Raw genomic sequence first — 15,185 nt, forward strand, 5'->3', positions numbered from 1 at the left:
CATAAGGAAAACGTTCAACGAATTTTAGAAGTAACATTTTTTGTGACAGGAGATAGTATTATTACTACAAATTTCTGTCAATTGTCAACGTGGGGCGCCACTATTGACCTTATTTTTCATTGGCAGAAAATTACATACATACATATATTACATATATGTGTAGGCACACATGCATCGTTCATTGCTGGAGTATGTCAGAGTATGTGGTGGTACACCTTTACGTACAAAAGTTCGCGCATGTGCTTGTTTAAATCATTGAAAAAAGGTTTATTTATTGGCATTTTAATGGTCTTGTATTGATTATTCATTATGCTCTACATTATTTTAATGAAAAACGTTTTAGAAATTCATAACTAATAGATAAAAGTTAACTAATTTTGGTAATGTGCATATCGTTTTATGGGCAAACTTTTTGAGGTTAAATTGATTTTTGAAATTATCTATTTGAGCCCCCTAACGGCTATTAAATAAATCAAATCATTTCTTTGGCGGGTAACACTGCTGAGATCAGTAAAATATCTGCATTATTTCGTCCACCGACTGTTGAACAAGTGCTACGCAATTTTTAATTGAATGTTTTTGGAAATGAAAAATTGCATGTAGTAATTGATCAGTTTTACAAATTTTAATATATTCTTGTTGTAGTGAAAAGATAAAAAAAATTTTTAATTATAGTCATTAAAAAAAATTAATAATAATTGTTAAAAAATTAACAAAAAAGGTGTTGAAAAAATAAAAGAAAAAAAAGAGGGGATAAAAACAAATGTTGATCGTGAACTCGTATCGTGCGCGATTGGCGGTGATTCTACCAACGACAACGAGAAAGAATTGAGGGATCAAGAAGGGCAGAGACGTAAGGGATGAGCGCAATCGACGTAACGAGCAACCAACTCGTATACTGAAAGAGGCTCGTGTGGTTTATCATATATAAATATACAATACTTGTGTTTATAATTTTTTAAATAATTATTAAAATAAAGATCTCGAGGTAATCTTCTGATATATCCTCGTTGTTAAATGCAAATCGTATTTAATCGTGAAAAAAATCGCGGCATCGTTCACGTCAATTATATCTTCCTACTACTGCGGTCGTATTGTGTATGAAGAAGTGTTTTGTCTTTTTCGTATCTATCATGGCGTATTTGAAATTACATCCAGAAATCGCAATAAGCTTATACATTGTGTGGATCGTAAAACAGTGAAATAAACTTGGATGAAATATTGACAGTAAAAAAATTTAGATGGTGAAGGGTGAGGTGGGAGTTTGAAGTTGAAGACGAGGTCGTTTTGGGTGAAGTTCAGTGTTATTTGACGCCCAAGGACAAGTTGTTGGATACTTGAACTACATTTGAATAATACGATACATATATAAAACGTAACAAATGGCATCGTCGACGATTGCCGTGCCAACAGCAACTGCTCCAGCTCCTGTGACGACCATGCAAGAAAGTGAAGAAGTTGACGGTGGAGATTTAATGGGCGATTGGAATATTGGAGAAAATGATAGAACTGATGGAGCTATATCTAGCAATGCTGGTGATCCACTTGAAGAGATTCCTGATGAAAATGGCAATACTAGAGATGAGGAGTGTGCTCTCTGTGAGAGGAAGTTATGCTCACCCAGATTACTCTCTTGTCTACATGTTTTTTGTGAATCCTGTTTGGATAAGCAGTTGATTAATGATGGGAATGATTCAAAAATTGACTCAATAATTACTTGTTCAATATGTGGTCAACAAACATCCGTGGGACCTAAAGGAGCTGCATCGTTACCTTGTGACTATGTTCTTACTAACATCTTAGACATGTCAGCAATAGAAAACATGACTGTTCTTTGCACCTCCTGCAAAACTAAAGAGAGTGCAGTGGCACGTTGCTCTGATTGTGCCAATTTTTTGTGTCCCAATTGTAACACTGCTCATCAATACATGCGATGTTTTGAGAGCCACAGAGTTATAGCATTTGAGGATCTCAAAAAATCAAATAAGACTGTACCTATTCACAAGCCTATTTTTTGTGAATTTCATCCTGCTGAAAATATGAAATTCTATTGTTATACATGTCAAGTAAGTCAAAATAGAATTTTTATATTAATTAATAAATGATGCTAGGTTTTATGATTTTTAATTTCTTTCAATAGGAACCAATTTGCAATGAATGTCTACTAGTAGAGCATAAAACACCAGAACATCAATACGAAAGAATCTCTGATGCTGAAGGTCGTCAAATAGAAGAGATAGTCAACTTGATGTCTGAAAGTAAAACTAAGATATCGGAATGTGAGAGAGCATCTCTACAGCTTGAGAATGCATTAAGTGAACTACAATCTCAACATGATCAAGCAAAAGATCTTATAATAGAAACTTTTCAAAGTTATAAAGCCATTTTGGAAAAGTGTCGAGATAATGCTTTGAATAATCTAGAAAAACTACATTCCGAAAGAGAACTCGAAGTAATGGATACTTTTCATAAGTAAGTTAATTTTTTGAATAAAAATCAATTAAAAGTTTTATATTTCTATTTTGATATCAATTAATTGTTCATTATTAGTGTGGATAAAACCAAGGAGAAAATTGAAGATGCAAATCGTTTTACTTCAAGACTACTCGAACACGGTGACACGATAGAAATTTTAGCCCTGAAAAGATTAGTGTCAACTCAACTGATGAATTTAATCAATAATACCCCAAAGCCGAATATCAAATTTTCGATTGAATTTCAAACAGATTATGATCATTTTGATAGTGTTATAAATGAATGTTTTGGAAAATTTAAAACCGAAAGTACACCAAACGTTAAAACATCACCGGAAATTATAACAACAATGGCAGCTGTAACTAGTCATCAAATAGTGCCGATGCCTTGCCCTAATTCCATTAGTACTAATTCATCTATTTCCTTACCTACGTCAATGCAATCTTCTTTTGAAGGTGATCCTTCTTTCATTATACCTCCTACATCAAGTCCACAAAATGTTCCTCAACCTCCACCACCTGTTTCTCTTCCTCCAGGTCCAATGCATGGTTTTACAAGTATTCAAGAGTACAATTTGCAACAATTAGCAAGTCTTGCAGAAAAAGTGGATCTCAATGACTCAAGTGTAGTTGCGCCGAGCGCTAACCCAAGTCCAACTCCGTCCTTCACACTGGCCGATTTACTCGCGGGTGAATTTCCGGTTAATTCTACCAGCCATGCCATCAATAATTTACAGGCCCTAGCGAAATTAGAAGCTCTTAGGAGTAATTCTCTGGCCAATCAAGGTAGTTATTTGCTTTTTAGCTATAATAAATGCTTTTAACTGTTGACACATTCAACTCTGTGAGTTTAATTATTTAAGATTTGGGAAATCCAACGTTAAATGGTGGAGGAGGTCTGGTCTTAGGGCGTGTTCCATCACCCGTAATGAATGAACCTCCCAATTTAGGATCTTTAAGTGCAAATACACTTCTTAATGGAGGCTTTCAATCTTTATCAAACTCAACATCGCCTATTTTATCACAAGGGCAAGGTATGGAATTTTTTTATATCCATAAGTGGATTTTTAGATGGGAACATTAGATAAAAGCATTTATGCTATATGATGAAATTAATTTGATAAAATTTCAGATGACCTTAAAAACGAATCGATGCACAATATGCAAGGAGTAGTAACTAATAGTGTTGCTAATGTCCCTGGTAGCGGAGCTGGTAATTACACCCATTCACGTTCTGCTAACACAAAACAAACACCGATGCAAATTCGATCAAAATTTGGTCAGCTTGGACCTGGTAAAGGCCAATTCAATTCACCTCATGGATTTTGTCTTGGTGCTGATGAAGATATCATTGTCGCAGATACAAACAATCACAGAATTCAAGTAATGAAATAATTTATAAAATTTAAAAAGTAATATCAAAGATTTTTGTAGTATCAATTTTATAACTTTGCTCTAGATATTTGATAAAATGGGTCAATTTAAATCGTTGTTTGGAATTCCGGGCAAGGAAGAAGGTCAATTGTGGTATCCAAGAAAAGTTGCAGTAATGAGGAATTGTGGAAAATTTGTGGTCTGTGACCGTGGAAATGAACGATCTAGAATGCAAATTTTTACAAAGAATGGACATTTTATTAAAAAAATAGCTATTCGATATATTGACATCGTAGCAGGTCTTGCTGTCACTAGTCAAGGGCATATTGTGGCTGTTGACAGTGTGTCACCTACTGTGTTCGTTATTAGCGATAATGGTAATCTCCTTAACTGGTTCGATTGCAGTGATTACATGAGAGAACCAAGTGATATCGCCATAAGTGGTTAGTAAACTGTTTGAAAAATCTTTCTGTTGAACTGCATTAAATTTTCAAAAAACAAATTTTATTAATAAAGTATCTCTACTGAAATTTCAGGGAAAGAGTTTTTTGTTTGTGACTTCAAAGGACATTGTGTTGTAGTATTCAATGAAGAAGGTCATTTCTTGCGTCGTATCGGCTGTGAAAATATAACAAACTTCCCGAATGGGATTGATATTAGCGACGCTGGAGATGTGCTGATTGGCGATTCTCACGGAAACCGTTTTCATGTTGCTGTATATTCACGAGAGGGTTCTTTAATATCTGAATTTGAATGTCCTTATGTAAAGGTAACAGCTTTTGTCATTAAAAAAAAAACATTTATCTATCTACTAATTTTATTTTTCGCTCAAAAAATAGGTTCTTCATTAATTATAATAAAATTAATTTATGCATAAAATAAAAATTAAGTGCTGTGCTAATGGCTTGATAACGTATATTTATTGTGATATTACAGGTATCACGATGCTGCGGCCTTAAAATAACTTCTGAAGGTTACATAGTAACATTGGCCAAAAACAATCACCACGTCCTTGTGTTAAACACTCTCTACATATTATGAGGTGAGAAAAGACCACTAATAACGTCGCAACTTCCGCCTGCATGCAGTACTTCTTTTGAAACTGCAGTATTCCCAACGAAAAGATGAAAAACAGGCAAGTCCTGGGCATTTCGCCAGTTATTTTCTGGCCTATCAAAAGCAATAGCATACAGTGAATATTCTCTATCAACCAACATCATCAAAAAATACATCTCATGCGGCTTTAATAGTTACGAAACAAATATGCGTCCCTGTTTTATGAAAGTAAACATCAGAAACTAATAACTTTAATGCGTTAACGGTTTTAAATAGAGAAAGTTGAATCAACAAAAATGAGAGAAAGGGAACGAAGGTAAGGTGCAAAGTTTAGCATACATTTTCGACCAAACACAGTATAATAGTTATTTAGAGAATTGCATTTGGTAAACTGCCAAGGGGTTAAAAATGACAAATTTTAAGTGTACCGTAGGAGCCTCTGGCTGCAGGCTAATCACGATTAAGCGTGTGTGCGTTGCGTGCTAGTAGACAAGCGCGGATTGCTTTATTAGCTGCCGAAGCAATTTTTACAATGGCCTTTTTGTCAAAATTGGTCGTTGGACATCATTTTGACATGTCAGTATTTTAAGTAATAAATCACAAATCAAAGTAATCTAGTCTTATTCGAGCACCATCATCCTCTTCTATACTGTTTTATCAGTTGTGCTCAAATATTTCAAATGCTCGAAATCACTCCCTTTCTTTTCTGTTTCCTTATAATTGTGTAACTTGTTAAAAGAAAGGGAGAATAATTGTTAAGAAATAGATATAAATTATTTGAAGTTTTTAAAACAGTTCAAATAATTAATAAGATCAATATCATCATCAATGATAAATTAAATTTTTATTTTATTCTTTATCTTGATGATTTAAAAAAACAATTTAAGGACTTCCAATTTATTTTATTTATGTTTTTTTTGTTAGCCCCAGGAAAATCATTTATCTTTTGAGATTGCAAAATCTTTGTTCTACTTGTTATATACTTGCACTATTCATCTTTGATATCCTTGGGCTGACAATTTCATAAGATAAAATAAGTTAATAGATCATCGAGAAAAGAATAATAATTATAAGACATTGCTGTCTAATAAAAAACAAAAATTGAACATAAATATATAAATATATATATTACCTTGAAAATTAGATATTATATGTGTGAATTATTGGTCGTGGTGCTAGGCGATATATCTCATAGTTTAACAATTACATTGAATTTTTAAGAGTAAAGAAAGAAATCGGTATGTTGGTGGGATTTATAAGATGAAAAATTACTTATAAATCACGTTCTTTTAATCATTTATTATTTTTTTTTTTTAATTTTATTATTTTCTGTATTACCGCCATGTGTGGTCTTGTAAATTGTTCTGTATAAAATTGATACTTTATAGATGATACTTTCAATTTTATCAGCAGATATGCTGTTGACTAGAATAACGTCTATGTATCTTATACAAGGGTAATTGATAAAAAGAAACGTAAAGATATAAAAAGTGACAAAAGCCATTCATTGAAAAATAAAAAATGCAAATAATATAGAAAAACACATATTTTTTAGGGTTGTTTACATGATCAGCCTTATAATTGGATTAACAAAAAAATTTAAATACAGAATGGAAAGAAACGATACAGCGTGCAATTAATTGGGCGTCATGTATTTGACAATTTATTGCTACGTTGTCTTATATATATTTATCAATAGTTATTTCATATTTATGATATATACTTTCTCGCCATATTAAACATTAAGTAGTAGTATATTCAGGCGTAAATTTGAGCTTTGAAAAAAATTGATTTGTATTGAATATTTACATATTTATTATAAATTATAATGGAATATGAAAATTCCATGGAAAATCCGATGAATAAGAAATTAATAGTCATAAAAATTGACTATATGATCCAAAAAAAGAGTAAGGACAATTAAAGAAAAGAAGTAAATAAAAACAGAAGAAAGCGTTAAAAAAATCAGTACTAAATATTATAACTTATTCAATGTCTTACTAATTTAATATTCATCGGAATATCGCTAGAAATTTTTATTTTATACACAACACGAGTATGAATGACGAGAATATTTTAAACAAAAACAAATAAATTAAATTTCAAAAGATATTTAATAGTCATGGTTAGCAAAGTTATAAATGAATAATGCCTGTGATAATAGTATCGTCAGGATAAGTTGTGTCCTTAAAGAGTCTCTGATATTGTTGTTAGGTAAATATAAATTAGAGAAAACTACTGAGGAATCTGAATTAAATGCTGGAGTTGTCTTGCTATTAATTAGAAAAAAGTATAAGTTACAAAGATAAATAATAATAATAATACTAACAATAATAATAATTAAAGATACATAGATAATAAATAAATTAAAAAAAAAAAAACGGTGTGTTCAGGTCTGATTTGCACAACGATACCGACACACGCTGCGCCCACCAACAGTCTCCAACGGTACGCTAAATAATGAATTAAAATTAAAGCATAATTTAAAAAAAAATTACAGGCGAAATTGATAGCATAAACGAATGGATGACCATTAAAAAGAGGATCTTTTACCTCACAAAATTATTATATTACGCTCACCTTATATATACTTGAATATTTTAGTATAGATTTACTCTATTTACATATTTTTATCTGTGGAAGACTACTTGGCTAATTTAGGCCACTGTTGAAATTCACCCCTTATTTGCCTTGATGTTTAAATTACAACAATAATATTTAAAGAAGTAAATGAAAACAAAAAAAAATAATAATAATTAAAATAACGAAAAAAAAGCGGATTACTTGTTACGTAAATGGTAATTGTGATAGATTTTTTGATGATTTTTACAATCTCAAAAGTCTTATTATCCTAATATGTTTAGAATTATATCTCTTTAATCACACTCTACGTAATAGATACACTCTGCTTAACTGTTAAAGCAATATTTCATAAAAAAATATTTAAAAAAAAAAGTAAAGCGATATAGCGCATTACATCTAAAAACACATTCAAAAACACCTCGGGACTATAACAAAATTCAATATAAGGCATTCTAATCTGAGCTTGACACTGGATGACAATTGCTTATTATTCTCAACGAACTCTATATTCACTATTAGTTTACAATTATCCACTATTCACCGAATGTCTTAAACATATGGAAAGTAGTTAAACAATTTAGAGAAATGATACATTAGCAGTAAAAAATAAACAGTAACAAAATTTCCGTGATCTGGAAAACTCGATTAAATGTTGTTCAATTTTTAAATTCAACTTGCTGTTTTTAGATTTAACATTTAAATCAACTGATCAAAGAACTGGAAAAATAATATCTGGAATCGGTTTTTTTGTCCAAAAAAGATTTTACCAGTTTTTTAATCAGACTATCAGTATCATCGGTATTTTGTATAGCTGATAATAAGAAAAAAATTAACTACTCCTATTTTATTGACCTTATATTTTCAACAAACATCTTCTATATACACAATTATTGGTATCAGATGATAGGATTTTATGAAAAAAACACGATATAAACTGAGAATTCTAGCCTACGGTTAATCATAGTCTTCCTAGAATCATTGAGTAATATTGACTATGCTATAAAAATTTTAGGAACAGTTTTAGAGTCATTCAGTTTAATTAAAACATATTATAAATATATATATGCGTATATATGTATATATTTATACATATTTAAAAAAAAAACACATTGACTTATTAATTATAACTGAGAAAACGTGAAAATTCAAAAAATAAATGAACGTATATCAATTATTATTCATTCATGAAATCTAATAATTGAAGAGATTGAAAGAAGCTAAATAATTTTTTATTGGCTCGTGCAATGAAAATTAATATATCAATTATTTTATTATTCTATTTTAAATGTCTCAATTTTTTAATTTAAAATTTATATATCAAGATTAAAAGCAAAAAAAAAGAAAACAATATCGATCGATGAAAATTTAGAAAAAAAAAATATTACGTCTATATGTTTCAGGAAGAGAGGGAAAGAATCGAAAGAAGGAAGCGTAAAAAGTAAATGTCGATAATTTCTTATACAATAATAGTTTTTTTAAAAGCAGTATTTTTTATTCCTAATCATTCATATACACCCAACTATTATATAATTTATTATTTGTATTCTCGTGCATTAAGCATTATGTGTTCCATTGGCTGTTTGCTATTTAACGTATATAAGCGTGCATATTTAAAAGAAAACGATGTCTTTGCATCAAAAATTTTTCTTCGTCTGCCAAATTAATGCAATGAAATTTTTACTAATATGACTACCGATCGGAGTTTAAATCAACAATACCATTAACTCTACGGTTTATAAGATTTATATTGAATTTTTTTTCTTAATTTTAATAATTGCATATTCCTTGATATTTTTATTTCATTTCAATTTCATTATTTTCATTATTGTTACCAATCGTTTTGTTTCATAACAATTTATAATCCTTGGTTATTATTTTTTATTATTCACACTTTTTATAGTATTTTCATTCATTATTTTTATCATTTCGTTATTGTCATTATTATCAATGTCATAATTTTAATTATTATGATTGATCGTTCTTTTGGCTCTTCGAATACTCCTTATATGTACATATAATGTTTAGCTTTATCACGGCATAATATACATGTGTCGTTTTATCATTAAAAAATATTTAAAAAAAAGAAAAAAAAATACAAAAAATAAATAAAAGAGAAGTTAATATTACTTTAATTAGCAGTAAAAAAAATATTTGAAGTTTTTAACGTCAATATTAATAACTACATGCGTACATTGTACATATATACATATATATATATATATATATACAGGTAGAATTAATTGAAAACTTTTAGTTTTTTGATTTTACACTCGAAGATCTTTTAATGAAGTCTTAAAAGTTTTTAGTCGTATTCATCCTGTATATATATTGCGTGATTATTTACATTCCCTATGTAATAGATAATATTTACTGTTTGGGCATAAAACTGGAAGGTATTTGCTGATTGATATTTCGTGGAAAACATTGTTGAAAGAATAATTACAGTAAACTAATTATCGTAATTAGAGTAGTAATTAATGGGTAGATTACTTTTTATTTGTCCTATCGAAATCGAGTTAAATTTTTTTAAATTCATTGTTTTATTACATGTAAATTTTATTATTGTACTTGAAGTTAAAATTTTGGTCCTATTTGATACACTTTTATTTTTATTTTATAAAATGCAAGAATTCAATTCTTTAGTGCCAAAAATGATAATATTATATTATTCTTTTGTGTAGAGTATGTTATTTATTTATTAGTTGCTTATTAATTTTTTTTGTTGTGTGAAAATATTAAGCATTAATTATTATAAGATTTAAAAGATATATATTTAAATTAAAAAAAAAAAAATTAAATAAGGTAATATTAACGATAAAAAAATTTTTGATTAGTCAGTCGAAGTACAAATATTTAATGTAATGTATCGTTAGTTAATAAGTAATGACATGTGTCATATAAAAGTTCGAAGAGGTTTTTTTTCCTTTGTTTCCATTCCTCAAGTGTTGTATTAAAAAATTTATTTATTTTAAATTAGTTATTAAATTGATATAATACTTAATAGTCTGAGTGAAAACAAAGAAAGGCAAACAAAAAAAATACAATAAATATTAATAAAAGTCATAATTTTGCCTTTCAATAGATTTTTGTTTATTTTATTACAATGATTATGATAATTATATTACCATTAATAAATATTATTATATGTTTATATTTTTATCATTTTTTTTTCTAATAGATTGTTTCTTTTTTTTTGGAGGTACTTTGGTTATTACATATCAAAATGACCACCGTTATATACTTTATACAGTTGCATTCCATAGGTGTGCTTGTACGTCAGGGTTAGCAGAATTAAAGATAAAATAAAAAAAAAAACAATAAAATGTAAAAAAAAAAATAACAATTTTTAAATTTCTTGTGATCTCGGTAATTCTATTTATTGACACCAATGTTTATCATAATATCATAACTATTGTAACACCTGTATAAAAAAACATAGCGCAAAGTTATTGCAAGTTTTGAACTGTTTAATGAGTGTTTTATTCTTGAGATAAAAATAAAATAATTCGACGTACAACTTTATCATTTGAGCGTTCGATGATTATATAAAAAACAAAAAAAAAAATACAAAAATATTGTGAAAAACTTAATGTACACCGTTCGTAGATCGAGACAATTTTTGCGTAGAATTACATCAAGTGTTGCTATTGCGTACACTCTAACTTTAAAATTATAAAATAATGACATTATAAAAGATAATCATTCTCGAACTATGCATCGATTACTGTATTAAGAATTTATTGTTAAATTTCAATTATACGATAGACGAAAAAATTTTTTTATGTTTCTCTTATACATCATCAGTATCAGATATATCAAATATATTTTTTATTAAGTTTGATATAAAAAATAAAAAACAAGAGAATATTATCGATCATCGATTAAAACCGTCAGAGGTTATTATTTTTTTTTTATTAGAGTGGAAAAATATTTTCAAGATTAATGTGAGATTTAAGGAATATTTAAAGCGAGAGGTACATTTATACTTCCGAAAACGCAGATCGAATGAGAATATTCTGCATAAGGATAGTACAACACGAGATAAAAATGGTAAATTGTATGCAATATGAAAAGTGTGTATACCAATATATTTTTTATATATATGCTGATCGGTATGCCAAGGAGCATTGTTCGATGAAACGCATTATTTAGATTAATATTATTCAAACCGCACGGTTATTCATATTTGCTATTAAAAAACTTCAGCTTGTTTAAAGACTATTTTTTCAACGGTTGTACTAAAAAAAAATAAGAAATATTTTTAAAAATTCTTTCGCTACGAATTTGATTTACAAGAAGTATTTTTGTGTTTATCATACGCAATTTGTATGGACGATCTTTTTCACAATAACAATAAATAATTTTTTTTTTGTAACTCTCCCCAAAGTTTATATAAACTAGTCTGTATCAAACGAAAAGCTCTCATTTTTGCCTTTATTTAATTCCGTAATTTTTTTCTACCTTGTACCTACAAAATTTTAGTTTCGTTTTTATATAAAGTATATTTAAATTTGTTGTATTGTATTATACGTGTACACATCTATATACACTTTTACAAGAAAAAAAAATAAATGAAAAAGAAGATATTTTAATCTACAATACCGTATTATATTAACTAAAAAAATATGCGACATTTGCTACTTATATATTTGTAAAGTACTGTCGAGCTTTGAAAAAATGCAATGATTACATAATACAGCTGATTATTCATATAACATCAAATGTAGTAGATAAATAATTATTAAAATTTAAAAATAACATGAAAATAAAAGCAATAAATCATTTTATTTTGACAGCTTCTTTATAGAAAAAGAAATATTGCAATTTACATTGCTCGACTGTATGGAATTGAAAATATTTTATTATAGGATGGATTGTGTAAAAAAAAAATTAGCCTTAAAAATATTTTTAAAAATGAAACATTATTTGTTGATGATACATTGTTTGACCATATCAAACTGAATTTTTGCCATAAATCTTGTCAATTTGTATTACCCCTATCCTATATTAAGATATTATCAAAAGAAAAAATATCACTATGCAGTTTCCAAAACATATTAAAAATCATACACTCTTGTGTGCGCATAGGCTGCGATGCAATAACTATTATTATTATAATTATTATATTATGATTATGATTATTACTATATAATATATACATATATATATATTGTGATGCTCACAAAGCACATAACACAATTTACCAAAATTGTATATATTTCATGTAATTTTGGAAAGTGTTATATTTTTATTTCCTGCCAATTATTTAATTCGTAACGTTGTTCTTTGTTCTTTTTCAATAAAGTAAATAAATATTACGTTACTCTGTATTAGCATCATTTATTATTATATATCAATATTGACAAATTATATAATCATTAAATATTAATCAATAACATTTATCCAGACTCATCTTCATGTATATTAAGCTTATCTTTGAAACCTCCTTGCAGCTCTAAAACATGTTCGACAGGCTTCGGTTTACCATCTTCTCCAATAGTACAAGGTCGCACGTGTCCCTCGCTAAACAATAGATGTTAGTTAATGATATCTCTATTTTATCTATTTTAAATATAAAAGATATTAAAAATGTTTTATACTTTGTTAGTTGATTGATAAGATTAACTAGTTTCATTGCTTCATATTCTTTACGTTCTTCACTCATGCCTTCGAATGGGTTTGACTTTGGTTGTTCATAACATCCAGTAACTGGATCAATAGCTTCTTTATACTTCGCGTAATCTTCTGTGTCACTTTCTTCAGATTCAGATGAATAATCAGTTTTAGGTTGTTTGCAATTTAAAAGTCCTTTGTTAGCAAACATACCTGCTGCATTACCATATCCAGTATATTTAATCATTCGACCAACTAAAACGTAATGATAAGAATTTTAAATTTTGTATTGATTTATAAATTAATGATCGAAATAGACATAATAAAAACTTACCATTTTCTTTACATAGGACAAATAAGAATTCGGCAACTAAGCCTCTTAATTCCGTTAATGGCGAAGTCAATAGTTTACAAAGTTTTGCCCTGAGAGTTGAACCTTCTTCAGGACGCATCATAATGTCTTTTTTATGTAACGGAGGTAATACTTTCTGTCTTGTATATTTCCTTATCAATCTTTTACTTCGTGAAAGTTTTAATAGAGCTGTTACTATGGGAGAAACATTTTCTACAATATTGCGTTGATTAACTAATTGTCTGTCTAAAAATTGTATCAATTCATATATTGCAGACATGTCTGCATTTTCATAAACTTCAGTAGTTTTAGATTTCGTCTCGACTGGTGAAATAATCACGTCATAACAACTACTTGGTATGACGGTTAATAAATTAACTACATGACTTAGAAGTTCATCTCTTGATTCAAAATTTTTTAAGATTAACAACTTATGCAAAATATGTATTAATTCTATAGATTCTTGCTTCTCATCTTCATTAGATTCATCTACGATAATATATAAATTGAAGAGAGTTTTCAATATCTCACAAGATATATCAACAATATCCTATAAAATAAATCATTAATTATTACTATGAATATTTAAAAAATTTTAACAATATAATAAATATGATATAAATATTATTTAACGTACTTTGGATCCATCTCTTATTTTATCAGAGAGAATTTTTAATAAATTAGTCAACTCTTTGCTACCATCTAATTGATTTTTAATAATATTTCTAGATGTTACGTTCAATGCTGTGACTAAAAATAAGATTCGCACATCAAATAGTAACATTTTATAAGATGCAGTCTGGTTATGAATACTTATTCGCTTGATTAAGTTAGCTAACCAAGGGACTTTAGCTATTTGTATTTGAATACCAGCAGAATTGTAAATTAAATTACATAATAATTTCACAGCTTCTAATGTTACTGAAACATTTTAATATAAAAAGTTTGATGATTATTTATATTTTTTTACAAGAATTATTGAACAGTTTTAATACAAACCATTGCTATTTAAAGAAGTAGTGGAATTCACCAAGTCAGCCTTAGTAACGATGAGTTCTAGTCTTTCATCGGTTATAAGATCATCTAGATGCGTTTTATCTCGACTAGAAAAAAATTATTAAATTAAACCGTTATCAAAAATCTCAATTATCCATCAAGGGTTTAATATAATAAAATGTTATAAAGTTCATAATTACCTAAGAATTCGTAGAGTTTCGATACATTTTTCATGTATTTCAGAATATTTCTCATCAGCTAATTTTTTCATTAATATATTCCAAAGCATTTCTCTCAAGTTATTTTTATTTAATTCTGGGAATTGCATTGTTTGTGCATTCTGAAATTATATAGAAACATTAATATTTTTTTGCAAATTCTATCAGTTAAAAAATAAAATTTTAATAAAAAATTAACAAATATTTATAAAACATACCTCTTTGCAAAACTTTTCCAAATGTTTGGAAAATTCAGAAACGTTTTCTGTTGTTATATTATTTATGAACACTTCCATTTCCGTTAGCAATTAAAATTATTTGACCTATTAAAAAATAATTACAGTTTCATTTTTCATAAGTAAAAATTGTGACGTATTTTTAAATCTTCGTATCAATAACACCTGTCAACAACAAACTCCAAAAACGTCAGAGCTTCATAAATAATTTTACTCTATTCTGCAATTGTTTGCACTATACTCAAAACTATAATTCTTTTGGAGGTCATATATAGTGTGGTAA

General features: G+C 28.1%; 2 protein-coding genes across 3 annotated transcripts; one reads left to right on the top strand and one right to left on the bottom strand.

Annotated features, from left to right (window-relative positions):
* The first annotated feature begins 209 nt into the window (after positions 1–209).
* LOC118073452 (B-box type zinc finger protein ncl-1-like) lies at positions 210–9,199 on the top strand. The gene is made up of 8 exons (XM_035093954.1): positions 210–2,066; positions 2,141–2,472; positions 2,551–3,260; positions 3,338–3,508; positions 3,607–3,857; positions 3,934–4,291; positions 4,385–4,617; positions 4,785–9,199. Exons 1-8 carry the CDS (start codon positions 1,383–1,385, stop codon positions 4,887–4,889), a joined length of 2,844 nt encoding a protein of 947 aa, XP_034949845.1. The 5' UTR covers positions 210–1,382; the 3' UTR covers positions 4,890–9,199.
* A 3,191-nt stretch (positions 9,200–12,390) lies between these two features.
* On the bottom strand, positions 12,391–15,145 carry ric8a (ric8 guanine nucleotide exchange factor A). 2 transcript variants are annotated; one of them, XM_035093942.1, is made up of 8 exons: positions 15,068–15,131; positions 14,885–14,989; positions 14,649–14,788; positions 14,452–14,555; positions 14,090–14,373; positions 13,435–14,002; positions 13,088–13,355; positions 12,391–13,010 (listed from the first exon to the last, which is right to left on the bottom strand). In XM_035093942.1, the coding sequence occupies exons 2-8, from the start codon at positions 14,960–14,962 to the stop codon at positions 12,887–12,889; spliced, it is 1,566 nt and encodes a 521-aa protein (XP_034949833.1). In that variant the 5' UTR covers positions 14,963–14,989; positions 15,068–15,131; the 3' UTR covers positions 12,391–12,886. The 2 variants fall into 2 exon arrangements, with proteins under 2 accessions (XP_034949833.1, XP_034949831.1); XM_035093940.1 differs by having other exon boundaries at positions 14,885–15,145.
* Between the last annotated feature and the right edge of the window lie 40 nt (positions 15,146–15,185).

Source organism: Chelonus insularis, unplaced genomic scaffold, assembly GCF_013357705.1.
Source record: "Chelonus insularis isolate UGA/USDA-ARS -01 unplaced genomic scaffold, ASM1335770v1 scaffold_303_pilon, whole genome shotgun sequence".
Classification (NCBI taxonomy): domain Eukaryota; kingdom Metazoa; phylum Arthropoda; class Insecta; order Hymenoptera; family Braconidae; genus Chelonus; species Chelonus insularis.